General features: G+C 39.5%; 1 protein-coding gene across 2 annotated transcripts in view; it reads right to left on the bottom strand.

Annotated features, from left to right (window-relative positions):
- ehmt1a (euchromatic histone-lysine N-methyltransferase 1a) overlaps positions 1 to 12,611 on the bottom strand; it is a 34,135-nt gene extending 21,524 nt beyond the window's left edge. The window contains exons 1-7 of one of the 2 annotated variants that reach the window (XM_041788444.1): positions 12,547 to 12,595; positions 12,421 to 12,442; positions 11,843 to 12,199; positions 10,542 to 10,674; positions 10,106 to 10,188; positions 9,573 to 9,780; positions 8,871 to 9,016 (exon numbers count right to left, since the gene is read on the bottom strand). In XM_041788444.1, coding sequence (XP_041644378.1) covers positions 8,871 to 9,016; positions 9,573 to 9,780; positions 10,106 to 10,188; positions 10,542 to 10,674; positions 11,843 to 12,172 — 900 coding nt within the window. In that variant the 5' untranslated portion in view covers positions 12,173 to 12,199; positions 12,421 to 12,442; positions 12,547 to 12,595. Of the gene's footprint in view, positions 1 to 8,870; positions 9,017 to 9,572; positions 9,781 to 10,105; positions 10,189 to 10,541; positions 10,675 to 11,842; positions 12,200 to 12,420; positions 12,443 to 12,546 lie in introns of both variants that reach the window. The other variant, XM_041788443.1, reaches the window with a different exon arrangement.
- Between the last annotated feature and the right edge of the window lie 5,585 nt (positions 12,612 to 18,196).

Here is an 18,196-nt window from a genome sequence, read left to right on the forward strand (position 1 = left end):
TTATAGGTCAGTCTTCTTCTCCACCTGCCTTCCAGGTAGCTTTCAGGACCGGCGGGCAGGTTCGTATTTAAAAATTGCGTTTCGCTCTTTCTGTCCCCAAAACGTTGCCGTAGACAACATGGCGGTTCAATATGGCAGCCTCCGTGGGGGTGACCCGCGGTAATGTAAATTTATAAAGCTTTTTTCTAATTTTGTAAAAAGAAAACGAAAGTTTAAAGGGGATGATTGTGCACTTATTTTAACATACTTCACATAGATATATAAACATTATATCCCATGTACACCGTTTCTGTTTGGTGAAATGCAGCCAAATTCTACACATTGTACCTTTAACATGTCCAACTTTAAAGCAGAAACAAACATGTTTCCAGCCTAAAACAAAAATCTTTATCGATCTTTATGATGTCGACATAGATTGAATTTCTGTATAACTCAGCTGCTTATGATATATTAAGGCCTAAAGCTATGTAGAATTTGAGATTTTGGCCTCTTAATAAGTAAAATGGGAGATTCTAGCTGTGTAGGCGTCACCTCAGCTATTTCAATTACTGGACAACCACTGCTGGAACCTTTAGAAGAAGAATGAGTATTATGGGGCAGATGGAACTTGAGATGGAACAAAAGGTAAGAGGGAACAAAGAGATGCCAACATGTCCTTCAAAATAAAAGTACATAGTGAACTTTAGGCCACTTTTTTTTCAGGCACACATCTGCGAACTACTGGAAACAGCGTTGCGACCCACTATTGGGTCCCAACCCACTAGTTCAAAATCAAGGATCTAAAAATGGGGAAAACTTGTCAAAAGTCTGTCAAGTTTTACTCCAGTATAGCCGAAGCAAGGACTGACCATATTCAGCTCAAGAATGTAGACATCAACCTACAAAGAGAAGTGAAGGCTGGCAGTACTAACTGCTAACATTAGCCACAATCTACAAAAAAAACCTTTGCATCGTTATGGTCCCAAATTGTTTTTCATTGCAGTGGGAAGATGGTTTACAGAATGTATTTATTTGAATTTAGACTAGTTGTCATAATGCAGTTATATTTTGCATTTAAGCAGAAGGGAAATTATACATTTATAGTATATAGGCTTTCCGCTGATCTGATTGGCTATACATGAGCCATACATTCAGTAAGCGTGCATTGTTTAACAAATTAAACAACTGTGTATATAGGTGTACATATAAATATCTCCACCACACCCAATCTCACCCAATGAATCTATATATCCAACCTGTACATAACTGTTTGTAAATACTATTTATAATTTGTAAGCTGACATTTTTATATTCCAAATTTTTGTATTTAATAGTGCTCTAGTAATACTACTTTTATTTGTCCTCTATTTCCATTGTGTTTCCGTTGCAATGGCCTGCTTTTGTCAAAGATGTGTTATCTTATCTTAAATTAGATGGAGCTGGCTGTGCAGACCAATCAGATCAAGCATACTCCCCCAGATAACTGGATGCCATTTAATAGCATTTTTGCATGCATGTTAAAGTAGAGCTACTAACATGAACATGAATTTCAACATTTAACTGGACATGTCAGGATTTGTCCCAGAATACAAGCACAGAGGGAGAAATGATTTACTGACAGATGTATGACTGAGACGTCAGCTAGCCTGATGGATGAGACGAAACAGACAAGGAAATGTGGATTATAAAGATTGTGGCAAAAGAGAAAAACACCTCTGCTATTTGTAATCATATTGGATTAAGGAGAGATGATGCTTCACCAACAGGTACTGTGTAACACTTGCCAAAGCGGCTGTGGCTACTTCAAGAAGAAATATGGCAAACTTCAATGTGATCATCGTACTGTGAAGAAATTTGTGGCTGATTCAGAGCACAGATGGGTTCGTGCAGATAAAGGCATAATGAGGAAGGTTTCTGCCACACAAATTCATGGGATTAAGAGTGCAGCTGCTAAAATGCCATTACAAAGCAGCAAACAGGGATTTGAAGCTGCTGGTGCCTCTGGAGTCCCATGAACCAGGGTTGGCAAACCATATCAGGGTTGTCAAACCATTACATTTTTTTATTGTTATCAGTCTACTTATTTCTGTTGTCAATCAAGATTAATATTCCCATTTTTGGCTTCACTATTTTGCTTTTAAAACATTTTTTATGTAATTTTGAATTTTTGCACTGCCTTAAAATTCAGGTAATTTAGTTTTTTAGTGGATATAGACCTGCTTTATTTTCGAAAGAAAAAAAAATTGAAACAAAGAACTTAGGGATTTAAAGGGAATGAAATAAGAAAGAAAAGGATAAGTCATCTGTAAGGTGCAGATGACTTTTAATAAGTCTAGTAATAATAATAATAATAATAATAATAATATCTTGAATTTATATAGCGCCTTTCAAGAAACCCAAGGACGCTTTCCAGGAACACATATACATGGACAAACTATGTGAGGGGTAGGATGAGTGTAAGGGGTGGTTTAGTGAAGACTGTAGGCTGTGGTAAACAGGTGGTGCTTGAGACGTTTTTAGTGAGCTGTCTGAGAGTTTTTAAAGCTAAAATGAGACATTAGGAAGCAGTGGTGGACTTTTTTCACATCACTGTGGCTGCAGGGAGACACTGCAGCTGCTTTATCTAAGTGTGCTGAAAGGGACAATAAAGGCTAAAATAAAATGTAATTTAAAACATTTAATGCACTACTTATGGGCCTTAAACAACAGTAATGAATACATTATCTCTTTATAAATTTAAATTATATTGGTTTTTTGAACTCGGAACTCAGAACTTGGAACCCGGAACTTGGAACTTGGAACGTTGCCAACAGCTCTGATGATAGACCCCCTGTGACATCACCAATATTCCACTCTGAAGGTATAAAACCCAAGACAGATTTAAGCGTCTTTGCAAATTATTCTCGTGTTGGTACAAGACTTTGGATTTGCTCGGTGGCTTCAGAATTTTTTCTTGCTTCAGTACAAGACTTGCACAGTTTCTGTTTTCAGAATCTTTCTCAGATTCACGCAGAAATTTTTCTTGTTTTCTTGGGAAAACTTGAAAAACCCTAGCGAGGGTATGGATCAATTTTCTCGGTTCAGGCAGAACAACAGCACTATGGATGTAAGTACAAACAACTGTTTCATTTGATTAAAATAGTTGCAGGTTTAAACATTTTCAGAAATGCAAACTGAAGCTTTGGTATGATGGGTTAAAATAACAAAAACTAAATATCTGTCTATATTAGTTGTAAATAACAGCCTAGATTTACTGTAAATATCAACCTACATCTACTGTAAATGTTGGCCAATATAGCTGTAAATATGTTTATTATCGGCTTTAAAAATCTGCAAATATAAAGTGTAGATGTAGACCTATATCAGCAAAAAAAAAAATTGTAAAAAATTGGCTTGTATCTGCTGTAAATATTGGATTATATCTGCTGTAAAATATCTGCATGTCCAAATATGTTTGAGAGTAAGAGTTTTAGTCAAACCTACACAATTTTGTTTATCATCATGCCTTAAACTTCATGTGTTTTTCAAGGAGTGAAGTTTGAAATCTGAACTAGGGCTGGGCAATTAATTGCAAATCAGATTAAATGGAAATATGGCCTGCTGCAATTTTCAAATTGCAGAGTGCAATATTTCTTTGACCTGAAATTTGTGTCAAAATACCAGTTTAGAGATTTTTTTGCAGCAGAGATGTTATGCATTACATATCATGCAGTTATTCCAGTGCCATATTTTTAGAATATTGTACAAAAAAATCCAATTTTTTTTCATTTTTGTATGTTTTTCTTATTAAAAATATGAGAATTATATAAACTTGATGATTCCTTTTAATACAACAGTTCACATCCAATTTGCAAAAGGAGTCAAAATCATCAAAATAATTTATTTTTCAAAATTGTTCAGCCCTAGTTCAACCTAATATTCTGTTGGTCATTGCATAGAATGAATTATTGCTTTTTTTGTTTGAAAATGCATGAGATGAGGAACTTAAGAAATAATTGCATATTAAATCCCAATTAGGTTACTTTCCCAAATCACTCAGCCCTAATCTGAACTACCAAACAATATTTAACCAAAAGTCGAATATTGTTCATCCCTATTTAAGATATATAACATGTGTTAGAGTGTTTGTTTTGCATGGGTATGAATATGGCATTCCATGAGACTTTGGCTTGATCTTTGTTGTGCCTTGGACAAAAAACATTTGAAAACCAGTGACTTAGACTACAACCAATGTATGTAAATGTAAACGCTGACATCAGCTGTAGATACCTTCACAAAATACCTCATTAAAATCAAGCTAAATAATTGGCCCCTTCATAAACATTACTCAACATCATCACAAAATTCTGTGATTTAGACACCAAATATGTGCAAGCAATGCACACTTGATGAAAAGGAGAAACAAGGATGACAAATAGGTTGAAGGAAAGCTGTCAGGTATCTCATGAATTATTTGTCAGTAAGAGAATTATTTCATGTATTTGAATTAACTTTTTTTAACCATCTTAATTGTGGTTCAGACAGTCGGATATACTATCTCAGTGACTCTCCTTGAGTCATCAAAGTGCTATGTCAAATTAACTTCAGTGATTTTTGAGCCTGGATGTCTCAGCTGACCACTGTTGAATTCCCTTTTCTAATCACAGCATCTTGCAATCCACCAGAGACTTGAACGTCCTGGTGTGTATAGCCATAATCCCAGGATCCTAGACGAGCAGGAGTCGAGACGGCAAGCTTTGCTGGCTCAAACAGAGACTGTCTATGCGTCCGAAAAAACACGCAAGGCGGCTATTCTGAGGAGGCTGAACCTCCGGGGTTCCCCACCTTCGACTCCACCTCTAGATGCTTCTGAAGGAACATCTGGATGGTGTAATGGTCCAAACATGGCTGAACATGGTCGCCAGAGGAGCCCTGATCCTGAGTATGACGATGAAGTGGGTGTCAGCAGAGACTGGTCCTACAGCCGATCTGGTAATCATACTCCAGAGGAGCTTAGGGCCCTCCCATTGATTACGTCTTCTGAGATGTCAGGTCCTCAGAAACCTCATACCCCACCACCTGCAGCCAGAGCACTGCCAATGCATCTTCCTGTGATGACAGTGATGCCCAACAGAGCAGGTAAGGTATTCTTGACAAAATAATGAGTCATTTGCGAGACATCTTAAATCTCCGAGCACAGATTCATGACGGTGGAAAAATCACATATGAATATTTGGATTTTTATCGGACAGACAATGATGTCCCTGGAGGATACCACCTCGAGAAGAAAGCATCACGTCTTCCTGTCTTGAGGGTGAAGGCCAAAAGTGGAGGTAAGCTCTTCTTGAAAAAATAATAACTCATTTGCAACAGATACTGAATCTAAGAGCACAGACTGGTAAAGGTAGAAATATCACAGATAGTATGTAGAGTCGGTCGTCCCGCAATCGGAAGATTGCAGGTTCGATCCCCCTCTCCTGCAGTCCCATGTAGATGTTCCACAAGACACTTAACCCAGCTTCACTTCCACTGTTTCGTTGGTGGTGTGTAGGTGGGTTTGGATGAATATAAACAGGATTAGCTGATACTGATGGATGATTCTCCTTGGTAAACCTCAGCCATCAGTGTATGAATGTGGAGTAAATGGAGTGAAAGGGTCTGAATGGGTAGATGTGATCAGCGGTATATATGTGCCTTGAGTAGTCAGACAACTAGAAAAGCGCTATACAAGCTCAAGTCCATTTACCATTTGGATTTTTATCTGACAGGCAAAGATGTCGCTTGTGATCACCTGGAGAGGGTCCAGAAAGGATCTGAACACCTCTTCATGAATGCTCAACCCTCAGCGGCTCAAAGAAATAATGTCCCTGTAAAAGCATTCACTGAAGCTCCTGCTCCAAAGCCCAAACCGCCACAGAGGACAGGGACATCAAGGGCAACTTTGCAGCCAACTCCTCCACCGAGGAACACTGTCACTAAAGAGGCAACCCTCGCTCCAACTGCCCCTTCAAAACCTGCCCCCCCAAAGATGGCAGGAAACCCTCAGCGGCAGTCTTTTCGGCCTGCTCAAACCATTGTCGGGGCCAAAATGCCAGAGGCAGCTCGCAACATCAAGCTGAAGGAGCTGACACCTCTTTTCAACTCTGAAGAGAGTTTGCCTCTTTCCCTCTCACTCCTCAGCACAACTGACTGGTAAGACACCGGCACAGCACATTTTTTTCAGATTGGAGCTCCGCGAAATAGATCTGTCTGATGACACATGTGAAATCTGGCCATCCATCCAGCTTTGCAAAGTTAAAAATATATTTGGGTTTAATTCATATATATCTGGTCAAGCTTTATGCTATGAGGGAGGAGGCTGGGGTGGAGGAGGTTTAGCTTTTCTAGTAGCAGCAGTATGGTGCATCAGCATTAATGCAGGCAGGGATTAGTGAGAAGTATGTCATATTTATATGGACCACTGTGTTGACAGAAAAGCTGTGATTGGCTGTGGGAGCTGGGAGGCAAAAATACCATGTCCTGCATAAAGTACACTAGGCTTCATTTTCTAAAAAGTAGCACTTTCTGTTGAACCAAAACAAGGTCCAAAGGGGGTAATCGGACTTGATTAAGATTCTTAAAGAGTTTTCTTCAGTTCATTAGTGAAAAAGCCTTTAGGACACATTTTCAAGAAACTTGGTCCATTTTAAGTCCAGTTCCCTCCTTTGTAGAATAATTTTCTAGACTTGGCCTTGCACATGTTATCACTAGGCAAGACGGTGTGGTACTGGTGCTCTTGATATCTGTGCAAATAGACAAAAACGGTCTTTCAGTCCTTGTTGCTCCCGGTCCGACTATAATCTTGTGAGGCCTGGACACTGACTGATGGCCTGGGATGTTGACTGGACCCCTATGTGATGAATTTTCCTGGGCACAATTTTTGAGTATCGTTGCAAGACTTATCTAATGCTGACTTGCTCTGGGGAGCTAGGATGGGAAGGGTCTGCTGCTGGACACAGGAGCACCTGGTACACCAACCCAGGCCTGATCTGGCTCGCTGGATCCTGGGTGCCCAGGACCTGGTGACCTGGTCCAGCTGTGAAGGCAGCCACACATGCTGCGGAAAGTACAGGGCCATGGTTGACATGACGGAGTGCCAAACTGGTATATGCTCCCATACCTGACATAACCATGACCTGGATGAATGAAAATCTACATAAACACTTTGTTGAGGTTACATTTTCATAAGTTACATTATTCTGATGCTATTGTGCAACAATCTAACATTACAGCTCAATAATTTTATGATCTTAATGCAGGGAGAAAAAGACCAAAGGACTCCAGCATATTCAGGCTCTGGCTCAGCATGACCCAGAAGTCCTAAAGGAGAGACTCCCAGAAGTCTGCAATGCTGTGATAGCAGAAGTAAGGAAGTCATTTACATAGTTGTCACCATGTCTGCATAAGGGTGAAAATTAAAGATTTGTAGTAGAATTATGACCACTGACTGCTGATATTTGTTCTGATCTTAAGGTTAAAAACCTGCGTTCCTGCGTGGCGTCTGTGGCCATTGATACCATAGAGTATCTACATGTCTACCTGGGGAGAGACATGGATAATTTTGCAGAGCACACAGGCGGTGCTCTGCTTCAGAAGATTGCCCAGTCATCTGGGAGCGTATTCCTTCAGAAGCAGACAACCAGGGCCATGAACTCTCTGGTTCAGTACTGCAGTCCAGGCGCAGTCCTGAATGTAATGCTCACTCCAGGGTTAAGGTAAGTCAACGGTGGAGGATCATTTTTTTGTTGCGGCTTGAACACTACAATGTTTAATGCATGCATGCGATGTAAAAATCCCTTTCTCATTCTGCGGCTGGATGTGAAAACTCTTCATCCAACATCCCTTTAATTCAATTTTTTAATGTGTTGTCTTCAGCCACCTGAGCGCAGCAGTGAGAGCTTGTGCAGCAGAAAAGCTCCACATGCTTGCAGATTCTTTGGGAGCTTCTGCAATTATGACAGCAAAGACAAACTTCACCAGGAACTTCGTGATTGCTGTTAATAAGATGAGTGTAGATGCTGCTGCAGATGTCAGGTAAGTAATGACTCCAAGCTCATCTCAACTTTGTCTTTTGTATGAAATTCTCCTTGTTAAATCTTGTGCTAACACTAAAGTACTAAATTAGATGTGTATCTCTCTTCAGACCCCATGGACTCACCATCCTGAGCGAAATAGCTCTTGAGCCAGCCTTTAAGAAGGTCTGGATGAGCGTTGTCCAACAAAAAGACAGGACGCATATGGAAAAGATCCTGCGGAAGATGGGGGCATGGTAGAGCAGTGCCCCCCCACAATTTCACCATGCCATTTCACAGTGGTGTGAGACCAGGCTGGTGATCAGCCTGAGCAATATAAGATTGATTGTTCATATCTGTGCCAATAAATTAAAGGCAGATTTGGCAAATACTTTATATTCTTTGATTATTCAGATAATAAAATGTTAGCAAAAAAACATCCACTGATTATAAAGGTCTTCATTTACTTCAGCAGGAGGCCACACATTCTGAAACAGTAGGTTTCGCCATCAGTACCAGTATATATTGCACATCACCACTACTAATGAGCCTTTAAAAGGGATAACAGAAAGACTGAGATATCCTGAAGGGCATGTAATGAATGCAGTGATGCAATGTCTGCAGTATTTCTCATATGTACACAACTTCGAGCTCTACACAGCCAACATATCAATGGTCTAAATGCCAAACTCAAGGTGTAAAGTAGACAGGCAACATACCAGTGAATACTGTGAGGGGTTGCATGCATTATTCATGCTATCTTTGCTATCTTTGCTATAAATTAAGGTTACCGTCTAATTTCAAACAGTAATCTGATGTCCTACTCTAAGGTCATCATTGAAACAGCACATGCATGCTTACCATCTCGTCGATGCTCTCCATGGCCATACACGTCTGATCAGGTGTGGACAGACTGCCTCCAGTATGAGGGGTCTCCATACGACAGCAGCAGAGAGGTAACTCCTCCGCCAGTTCTGTTTCTGTCACCTCAGCCCCAGATGATACACCTGGACACACAAAACACCAAGACACTGATAAATCTAACCAATACGACGTGTTCTGGGGAAATAAAAAGGAGCAGGATTTATTTATTTATTCACACTGATTTAACATGGACACACAAGAACATTAATGCTGTGACATTTAATCATGCACAGATGTGCTGCTGTAAATCCATCCATCAATTTTCTTCTGCTCATCAGGGACTGGTTTGTGGTGGGAACAGGCTAAACAAGCCCACCCAGCCATCCCTCTCCCCAGTAACAATTTCCAGCTCTTCCTGGGGAATTCCAAAGTGTTCCCAGGCCAGAGGAGATACATAATCCCTCCAGTGAGTTCGGGGTTAACCCCCAGGTCTCAGTCCAGTTGGACATGCCCGGAAGACCCCCAGAACTCCTTGGGCTGAAGACACCCTACTGCTGTAAGTGTTTATAGCAAGCGTTAGTTCTCAACCCCTGTCCACGGGAGGTTTTTAGACTTTGGAGTTAGGAATAAAGGTAAATGAGAAAAGAACAGGACGACTTTAGCTGCCCTCCAGAAGAGTGAATGTGAATCTGTTTTCACCTGACAGCGAAGGTGAGAGCAGCTCCTCCTGAGCTTTCAGGTCCAGACAGTCCAAAGCAAGCTCTGTGTATTCAACATGACTGCCAGCTCCAAGTTCCTCCTCCACCAGGGAATCAGTTCTGATGACATTTGAAGTCTCTGGTGATTTTACAATTTTTTCTTCAGCGGCAGCTCCATTCTGTGCCTGATTGTCAACTAAATCCTCCTTCTGAGAGAAGAAAGAGCAATGTTAGATAAACATGGGGTAAACATCTAAACTCATGCACATTTTGGTGTCATTTCTAAAAAACATAAGATATTTGAAAGTTTTACAAGGTGATTAAAAAGTGTTACTCTCTGTACGTCGTTTAAACACCACAAATAACGTAAAATCACTTAAATCAGCAGCAGTAGCAGCACTATGTTTTTTAAAGCCACCCGAACAACACAACTGTAATGTGAGGAGTTTAACTCCTGATTCTTTCATTATAGCATGTGAGTCTGATCTAGAGAGGCTTGTATGACAAGGACAAGAAATATACAAATGAACATGCCTTTTCCTGCTGTTTGAGGGACTTTGCTTTCTTTTTGGGAACCAGGTTGTACAGTCCCATCTTCCTCTTCCTCTTTTTCGCAGCTGGGAAAAAAACACAAAAAGCAACATCAAAGGGAAGCCCATCACAACAAGGAAACATTTGAGATCATATACCCAGTTTGTTAACAACTGGATTATAAAAACACTGACGATACTGGATTAAAGCATTAAATACAGAAGGAAACATGATCAAACATGTCAGAACAGGCTGCAAAATGGAGCAATAAATAAGAGAAATAATAAAGGAAAACAGTTTAATGACATCAACTCTCTGTGTGAAACTTATATCACTACTACCTGCTCATATGACTCATTCTTAATGTATCATCTCTCCATTATGTTTGGAATCAGACAGAATCTAGTGAAGTTTACAGAAGGTGAAAGGATAAACTCACCTGACTGAGGTTTAGTGGAGCTGGATGTAGGTATTTTGTCTTTTTTCTTGCTAGGCTTGGGCTCTGGTTTTGAAGGTGGCCCAGACTTCTGTGGCTTTGTCGCATTTGATTTTGGTGTCTTCTTACCTGCAGGCTGGGCAGGCAAGACAAAGATTATCCTTAAACATTGTTATTTACCCATTGCATTCACTTCTAGTGTTTTCACACAAATATACCTGGGTGGGCCACCAAGCATATTTACAGCAAACCAATTATACTTTTCTTTTCTTTGTCTGGGTTTGTTTGGACAGAACAGCTGAAAAGAGGTACTCACTAAAAAGCACCAAGACCAGAAAATGATCCTATGACCAACATGCTGAGGACGACAGCCTTAGCATATATGGGCATCTGCTCCACCAAACCATTATATTTATATATTACATTTTATATTTCAATCATACAATTCATATTAACATGAACATGTGTTATGTTGCATGCCTGTGGCTCAGCACAAATTGGCACTTTCCTGTCCTGGGGCCACAGGCCAGGGATGTTTAGTGCACAAAACACGCCCTGAGTTTTGACTATCCTTAATTTTCCTTAGTACACCAAGAAGGAAGAGTAAGAAAGTTTTTTATTAAACTGCTGCATCAGTTGTAGCAAAAGACTTTCACGTGCGACCTTTTTCACAGCTTTTCATGGTCAAAAAAATAACCAAGGCTTCTTAGGACATTGTGAACAAAGTTTATAGACTATTTATTATGATCTTCCTCCAGCCAGTATTCATGAATAACTTTAATTTACATAATTCTGCTCAGTCTCTGACAGCTTCTTTGCCATTAACTGATGTTATATCAGTATTATTTAGTCACATGTTTCATAATTTACACAGTTTATGTGTTTCATTGCATTCCTCAATGTTCTCATACATTAACAGGAGGAATGTAAAGCTATTTTTTTGTCTTTTTCTTGCTCTCTGTCTGGTCAGCTGTGAATAACAATTGACACAGGTGGGACTATGTGATAAAAGAGCAAGTGGAGGATCATTCACTAGTCTGCATTGGAGCAATGTTGGTAATGATTTGGCACTGAATTGCCCAGGACTGAAATGTTTCAGTACTGAATGTGCTTGTGAAGTGTAAACAGCATGCAAGAGTTTACACTTGACACATGGACACATCCAATACAGGATGCCTAGGATTACCTTTTTTTGTTGAATCAAAGCAGGTATCAGCAATGTTTTTTTTTTTCAACCAATATCTCAGGACATCTCTAGTATAACTGCAACTTCAATCTTTACACTCCACAATTTATCAGTTTACCTTAACAACAGGAGGACATGGTTTTCCTTTCTCTCCACTTGACACTGTAGAACCTGAACTGGGAGATATCCCAGCAGCACTGGCACCAGACAGTCTCTCTTTGGCAGGTGGAGCAGGCATGTGACCAGGTGTGCCAAGAAAAAAGCCTGTACGTTTGCTGCGGAGAGCTCCATCACTGCTGAGTATGGGGGAGCTGTGGAAGGGGGTTATCTTTACCCTGGGCCTTTGCGAACTCTGTGCTGGTGCACCTTTAGCACCCATGGTCCCAGATGAGGGACTGGAGGATCTCTTGCCTGTTCCAGAACTCTTACTTGCTCCACTGGGATCCATTGTTGTCGTGAGGGGCTTCAGCCACACCTGAAGAGGGCATCGCACAAGTATTATTGTTCCTATATTTTATAAATATGGAGTTTTTAAACTTCTCTCCAGTCATACAAACTATAATTGTATCTGTCTATATCATACGGAGTTTTACAGTTTTTGCATCATATCATATGGAAGAAAATGAAATGTTTACACACGGACTTAGATCGCATCTTTGCATAACAGTGAGGTTTAAAGATGGAGTAAAAACAAACCTCAGCACGGTCGGGAAGCGGACTAAACCGGAAGTTAGGTGGGACGAGCAGAGGGATGTATAAAAGTTAAATAAAGTTGTTAAGGTTACATTTCGTAAAATATGAAAGCGTAAAGTTTCATCCTACCAGCTTTAGTCGGCGTTGCTGAACTCGAGGGATGAGAGCGGAAGACAAGAGTTTCTACTTCCGCGCTGTGCATCCTGCATTAGTTTCCGGGCGGATGGTTCAGAGCTAACAGAACAATAAGCTAGCTGTTTGTAGCTTCAGAAGATAGATATTAACTTTTTATTGTCTTAAGTAATGCCACGTTTGTTAACTGGGAGGACAGAATGGTTAGTAGAGGAATGCATCTTGTCTTGGGGTCATTTACTGGCACCAAAAGCGAAAACGGATGTAGAGAACAGCGTAACATGTCACTCTTACAGTGTAAAGAAAACTAACGGTCAATCGGATGAGATAATCTCTAATCTCTCTTGTCTGCTTTGCCGCCACGCTACTAAAATGTAACAGGGTCAAATAAAATTATGCTTTAAATGGAATCATAGCAACAAATGTTATTTATTCCCTAAAACACCATAAATTGTACTGTAATAAGCAGGGATTGAAATTGATTGAGAGCATTCACTGAAGTGATTGTAATTGAGCAGCAGGGGCGGAACCAGAAGTGTTTTGATTTCCAGAACATTAATAATTATAGGAGGATCAAGGGGTAAATGCACAATTTTCAAGCAACTTAAATACAAATTTAAAGAGGAAACACCAACAAATCTATTAATAATTTGGCCATGATGATGCAGTTTCCTCTTTAAAAAAGAATAGCCTACTTTACAGTCAACATCATTTATTTTTAAATCAATGGTTCCAAAAGTGTGCAAGTCATTCTACAATCATATTACACTGTATTGAGGTTTCATAATTCCACTTCTTCTACCTAAAAATATGCAGAAACTTTATATTTTGTTTCTAAATTTCAAACCACGTGGATAATGGATGAATTTAGTGTAAAAGTTTACAACTGGCCCCATTCGTCTAAAAAATCAGCATAAAAGCTAAATGTGGGGTTCTACACGTGACATATGGGCCCAACGTAAAATAGTTTCACAGAGTTTTTGCATTAAGGAGCCTCATTTTATACTTTGTCTTGCCATTTATTTGACAGAACATGCTTATAATGAAAATTTCTCCAATAGAAAAAAAAATTGAATAGCAATATACACTTACTGGTCACTTTATTAGGTACACCTGATCAATTACTTGTCAACACAAATTGTTAATTAGCCCATTACATTGCAGCAACTCATTGCATTTAGGTATGAAGAAGTTGGTCATGAAAATGGCCTGAAGTTCAAACCGAGCATCAGAATGAGGAAGGAAGGGCATTTATGTGACAGGCTGGTCTGAGTATTTCAGAAACTGCTGATCTAGTAGGATTTTCACACACCACCATCTCTTGGGTTTACAGATGGTCAGAAAAAGTGAAAGCAGAAGTGTGGACGAAAACGCCTTGTTGATGTCGGAGGAGAATGGGCCGACTGGTTCAGGATAAGAGAAAGGCAGCAGTCACTCGAATTGGTTACAACCAAGGTATGCAGAAAAGCATCTCTGAATGCACAACACATCAAACCTTGCTGCAGATGGACTACAACAACAGGAGACCACACCAGGTTCCACTCCTGACAGCTAAGACCAGGAAACTGAGGCTACAATTCAACAAAACTAGACAATAGTAGATTGGATTGAATGAAAAAATTACAGACTTTCTGCATTTGTAATGAACTAATCAACAAAAGGAATTAAAATAGCCCAGCACATCTAATGCTTCAAGTGGTTCCCCCAAATTCAACTGAAAATGTAACTTAAATTGATTTTAAAAAATGCAGTAATTACCATTTTCAATCGTGGGTTATTGAGTTTTTCTTACTTTAGCATATTTGAGTGTGGATAACGGCAAAAATTGGTCATTTTCTCCTATTATATCAGCACTCAAGTGTGCATAAGAGTGCTCTGTAGCATTTTTAAATTTATAAATTTAAAGGATAAATTTCCTCTTATAAACACTTGGTAAATACCATTCTCCTTTCACAGCTGGAGTCGCAGACCAGCCTTCTATTCCACCAGTTGCAGAGATCTTAGAAATGTGTAAATATGGTGTTGAAAATGTGGCTGTTCATATTTAATAAAAGGACAAGTAGATGTGATATGGTCTAAATTAGACAGCTCACACAGATGATAAATATACAGGCTCGGTGATTTAATCCACTAAACTAAACTTTTGATCAGTGTTTTTTCCAGGAACTTTCCAGGAACTCCAGGAAATCTTTTAAGAACAGTCCCTTTGATAATAAACTTTTAAGTTCATGTTATTGAAATAAAATATGGATAACGAGTTTTCACTTTAACTTTGTTTTTTTTTTAATTATATTTATAAATCATACCACTGTCAGTAAAGCAGTGAAGAGTGATTCACTTTTTTAATGACCACTAGAGGGCAGTGCCATACAGACAACTTCTGTGTATGATTTGATGCTCCTTATATGAAAAACTGCTCAGCAACCTCCTCATGAACGCTAACAATGCTGTTCATTCAAACGGACAAGACACTCAACCCCCAGGCAGCATGCTTGGTTCCTAACCTGGGGTCTAGGCTCCTACTAAGGGAATGTGAGACTCCGTCTTGAGGTTGTCAAAATTAGATTTACATCACGTATGATAAATATAAATGAATTTAACACTTGATGGATGAATTAAAACATTAGTTTAAAACAGATGAAACAATATGAAAATTTTATTTTTCTCATTACAAATATCAAGTTTGACAGCCACATTTTAATTTCTACTGGAAAAAAAAACATGTTGACTTTTATCAGCAACATATCACTGTTTATCTGTGAGGGCCCCTAAGGGACTACAATGTCACTGATGCTTTTATTCAAAGTTAAGTACCTGAGTGGGATTTCAACCATTACCAAAGTCAGCAGGGTAACCCATTGAGCTATCCAGCATCTCAACTGGCAGCTGAGAGGAGCATCAGGAGAGGAGGGCAGAAGCCTCATCCAAGTGAGGAGGGCCAGCCAAACCTGTGGGTGGTGCTAACTCCCCACATGAGGTCTTGAAGGGAAAATCTGAGAACAGCTTCTGTCAGCACACATTTTCTGAAAGGGGGGGAAGGATTTTTCTGGTACTTGAGGTGATTGTGGACAGGCCAAGGACATATCTTCTTGTCAGAAAAACCTGAAGAAGGATTTTTGCATAATATGTTGCCTTTAATGGTGATATTTAAATGCAGGTCAGACTTAAAACTTAAGCCCATAAAACACACTTTTTTCAAGATTTATGTTTGGGCATTTTTGTGCCTGTATTTTGATAGTGGAGGACAGAGTCAGAAACAGGGACAAGAGCTGGGGAGAGACATGTGATAAAGAGCCTCAGGCTGGATTCAAACCCAGGCCGCCAGCGTATGTGTGGTGCACCTTAAACCAACAGGCCACCTGCATTCCAAAAAAAGAGCATGTTTTAAAGTTTAAGGGTGAACACATAAACAACCATGCTTCCTTAAAAAAAGCTGTCTGTGGCCTGACTGGCTGAATGGCAGGCAAGTGCATCATATGACTTGGTTACATCGTGTTCCACATTATTATGCAAATGACATTTTTCTATTTTTGTAAATATCAGTGCAAATGACAGTCAGAATATTGTTCAAGTCATCAGCCATTAGAGCATAATTCAAGTGTTTTTGAACAAACTTCATAATGATAACCATTATTTTTTTTAAAAATAAAACCTCAAAATGCCCTGTTCCACATTATTAAGCAGGCCACAGGTTTCAGCAATATAGGAAAGAAAAAGGATCTCTCTGCTGCGGAAAAGTGTCAAATAGTGTAATGACTTGGACAAGGAATGAAAACATTTGATATTTCATGAAAAATTAAGCTTGATTATCATACTGTGAAGAAATCTGTGTCTGATTCAGAGCACAGATGGTTCGTGCAGATAAAGGCATAATGAGGAAGGTTTCTGATGGACAAATACATCAGATTAAGAGAGCAGCTGCTAAAATGCCATTACACAGCAGCAAACAGGTATTTGAAGCTGCTGGTGCCTCTGGAGTCCCACCAACCTCAAGGTGTAGGATCCTCCAGAGGCTTGCAGTCGTGTATAAACCTACTATTCAGCCACCCCTAACCAATGCTCACAAGCAGAAATGGTTGCAGTGGGCCCAGAAATACATGAAGACTCATTTTCAAACAGTCTTGTTGACTGATGAGTGCCATGCAACCCTGGATGGTCCAGATGGAGGAGTGGATGGTTGGTGGATGGCCACCATGTCCCAACAAGGCTGCAACATCAGCAAGGAGGGGGCGGAGTCATGTCCTGGGCCAGAATCATGAGGAGAGAGCTGGTAGGCTCCTTTAGGGTCCCCGAAGGTGTGAAAATGACCTCGGCAAAGTATATAGAGTTTCTGACTGACCACTTTCTTCCATGGTACAAAAAGAAGAACCGTGCCTTCTGTAGTAACATGATCTTCATGCATGACAATGCACCATCTCATGCTGCAAAGAATACCTCTGTGTCATTGGCTGCTATGGGTATAAAAGGAGAGAAACTCATGGTGTGGCCCCCATCCTCCCCTGACCTTTAACCCTACTGAGAACCTTTGGAGCATCCTCAAGCTAAAGATCTATCAGGGTGGGAGGCAGTTCACATCAAAACAGAAGTTCTGGGAGGATATTCTGACATCCTGCAAAGAAATTCAAGCAGAAACTCTCCAAAAACTCACAAGTTCAATGGATGCAAGAATAGTGAAGGTGATATCAAAGAAGGGCTCCTATGTTAACATGGAACTTGTCCTGTTAAGATGTTTTCGATTTCAGTAAATATGACCCCCTAATGCTGCAAATTAAACAAATGACCATTTTCAGTTCTTTACAACCTACAAAATGTTTTAAAACTCTGTTTTGCATAATAATGTGGAACAGTGCATTTTGAGGTTTTTATTTAATAAAAAAATAATGGTTATCATTATGAAGTTTGTTCAAAAACATTTGAATCATGCTCTAACGGCTGATGACTTGAAAAATATTCTGTCATTTGCATTAATATTTAGGAAAATAAGAAAAAATGTCATTTGCATAATAATGTGGAACGCTGTGTAGAGTTGCAAGGTTCGGTTCAGGCAGCTGCAAGTGTCAACAGTGCGGTTCTTCATGGTCTCATTGGGTCACAAATCTTTGGTCTTTACCAGACTTCCAAGACTACTTCATACAGCCTCTTCATAAACTACAACAAGGTTAGCAGGCTAACTTGCTAAAAGTTAGCCTGCTAACCAGGGAGCTGTAGCAAATACTGTGCACATTGGATATGGTAAACAGTATTTGTCATTAATAATATAATAAAGACACTATACCCTATTTTGATTTTTAAAAAGTGTTAGTCACCACAAGCATTACACTAGCGGTATTTAGTCCTGTTACAGACGGGACTTAACATTCCTAACTATAGGGTAGGGCTGCACTGGGGTAAAAAGGACTCGAGAAAGAGACAGGGTATAATAATAATGATATTGTTATTATTATTTTTATCATTATTATTATTGTTATTATTCTTATTATTATTATAGAGAAACAAAATTAAAAAGCCTTTGAAGAAGAACGCAAATTTACCTATTTAAAATTGACAGTAAAAATACATTTTAGCCTGTACAAGCCTGTATAAGCACCCAAAGACTGGCTCTTTCAAACTATAATCAACTGAAATCGGCATCACTGCTTTGCTATTT

This window comes from Cheilinus undulatus, linkage group 5 (assembly GCF_018320785.1).
Source record: "Cheilinus undulatus linkage group 5, ASM1832078v1, whole genome shotgun sequence".
Classification (NCBI taxonomy): domain Eukaryota; kingdom Metazoa; phylum Chordata; class Actinopteri; order Labriformes; family Labridae; genus Cheilinus; species Cheilinus undulatus.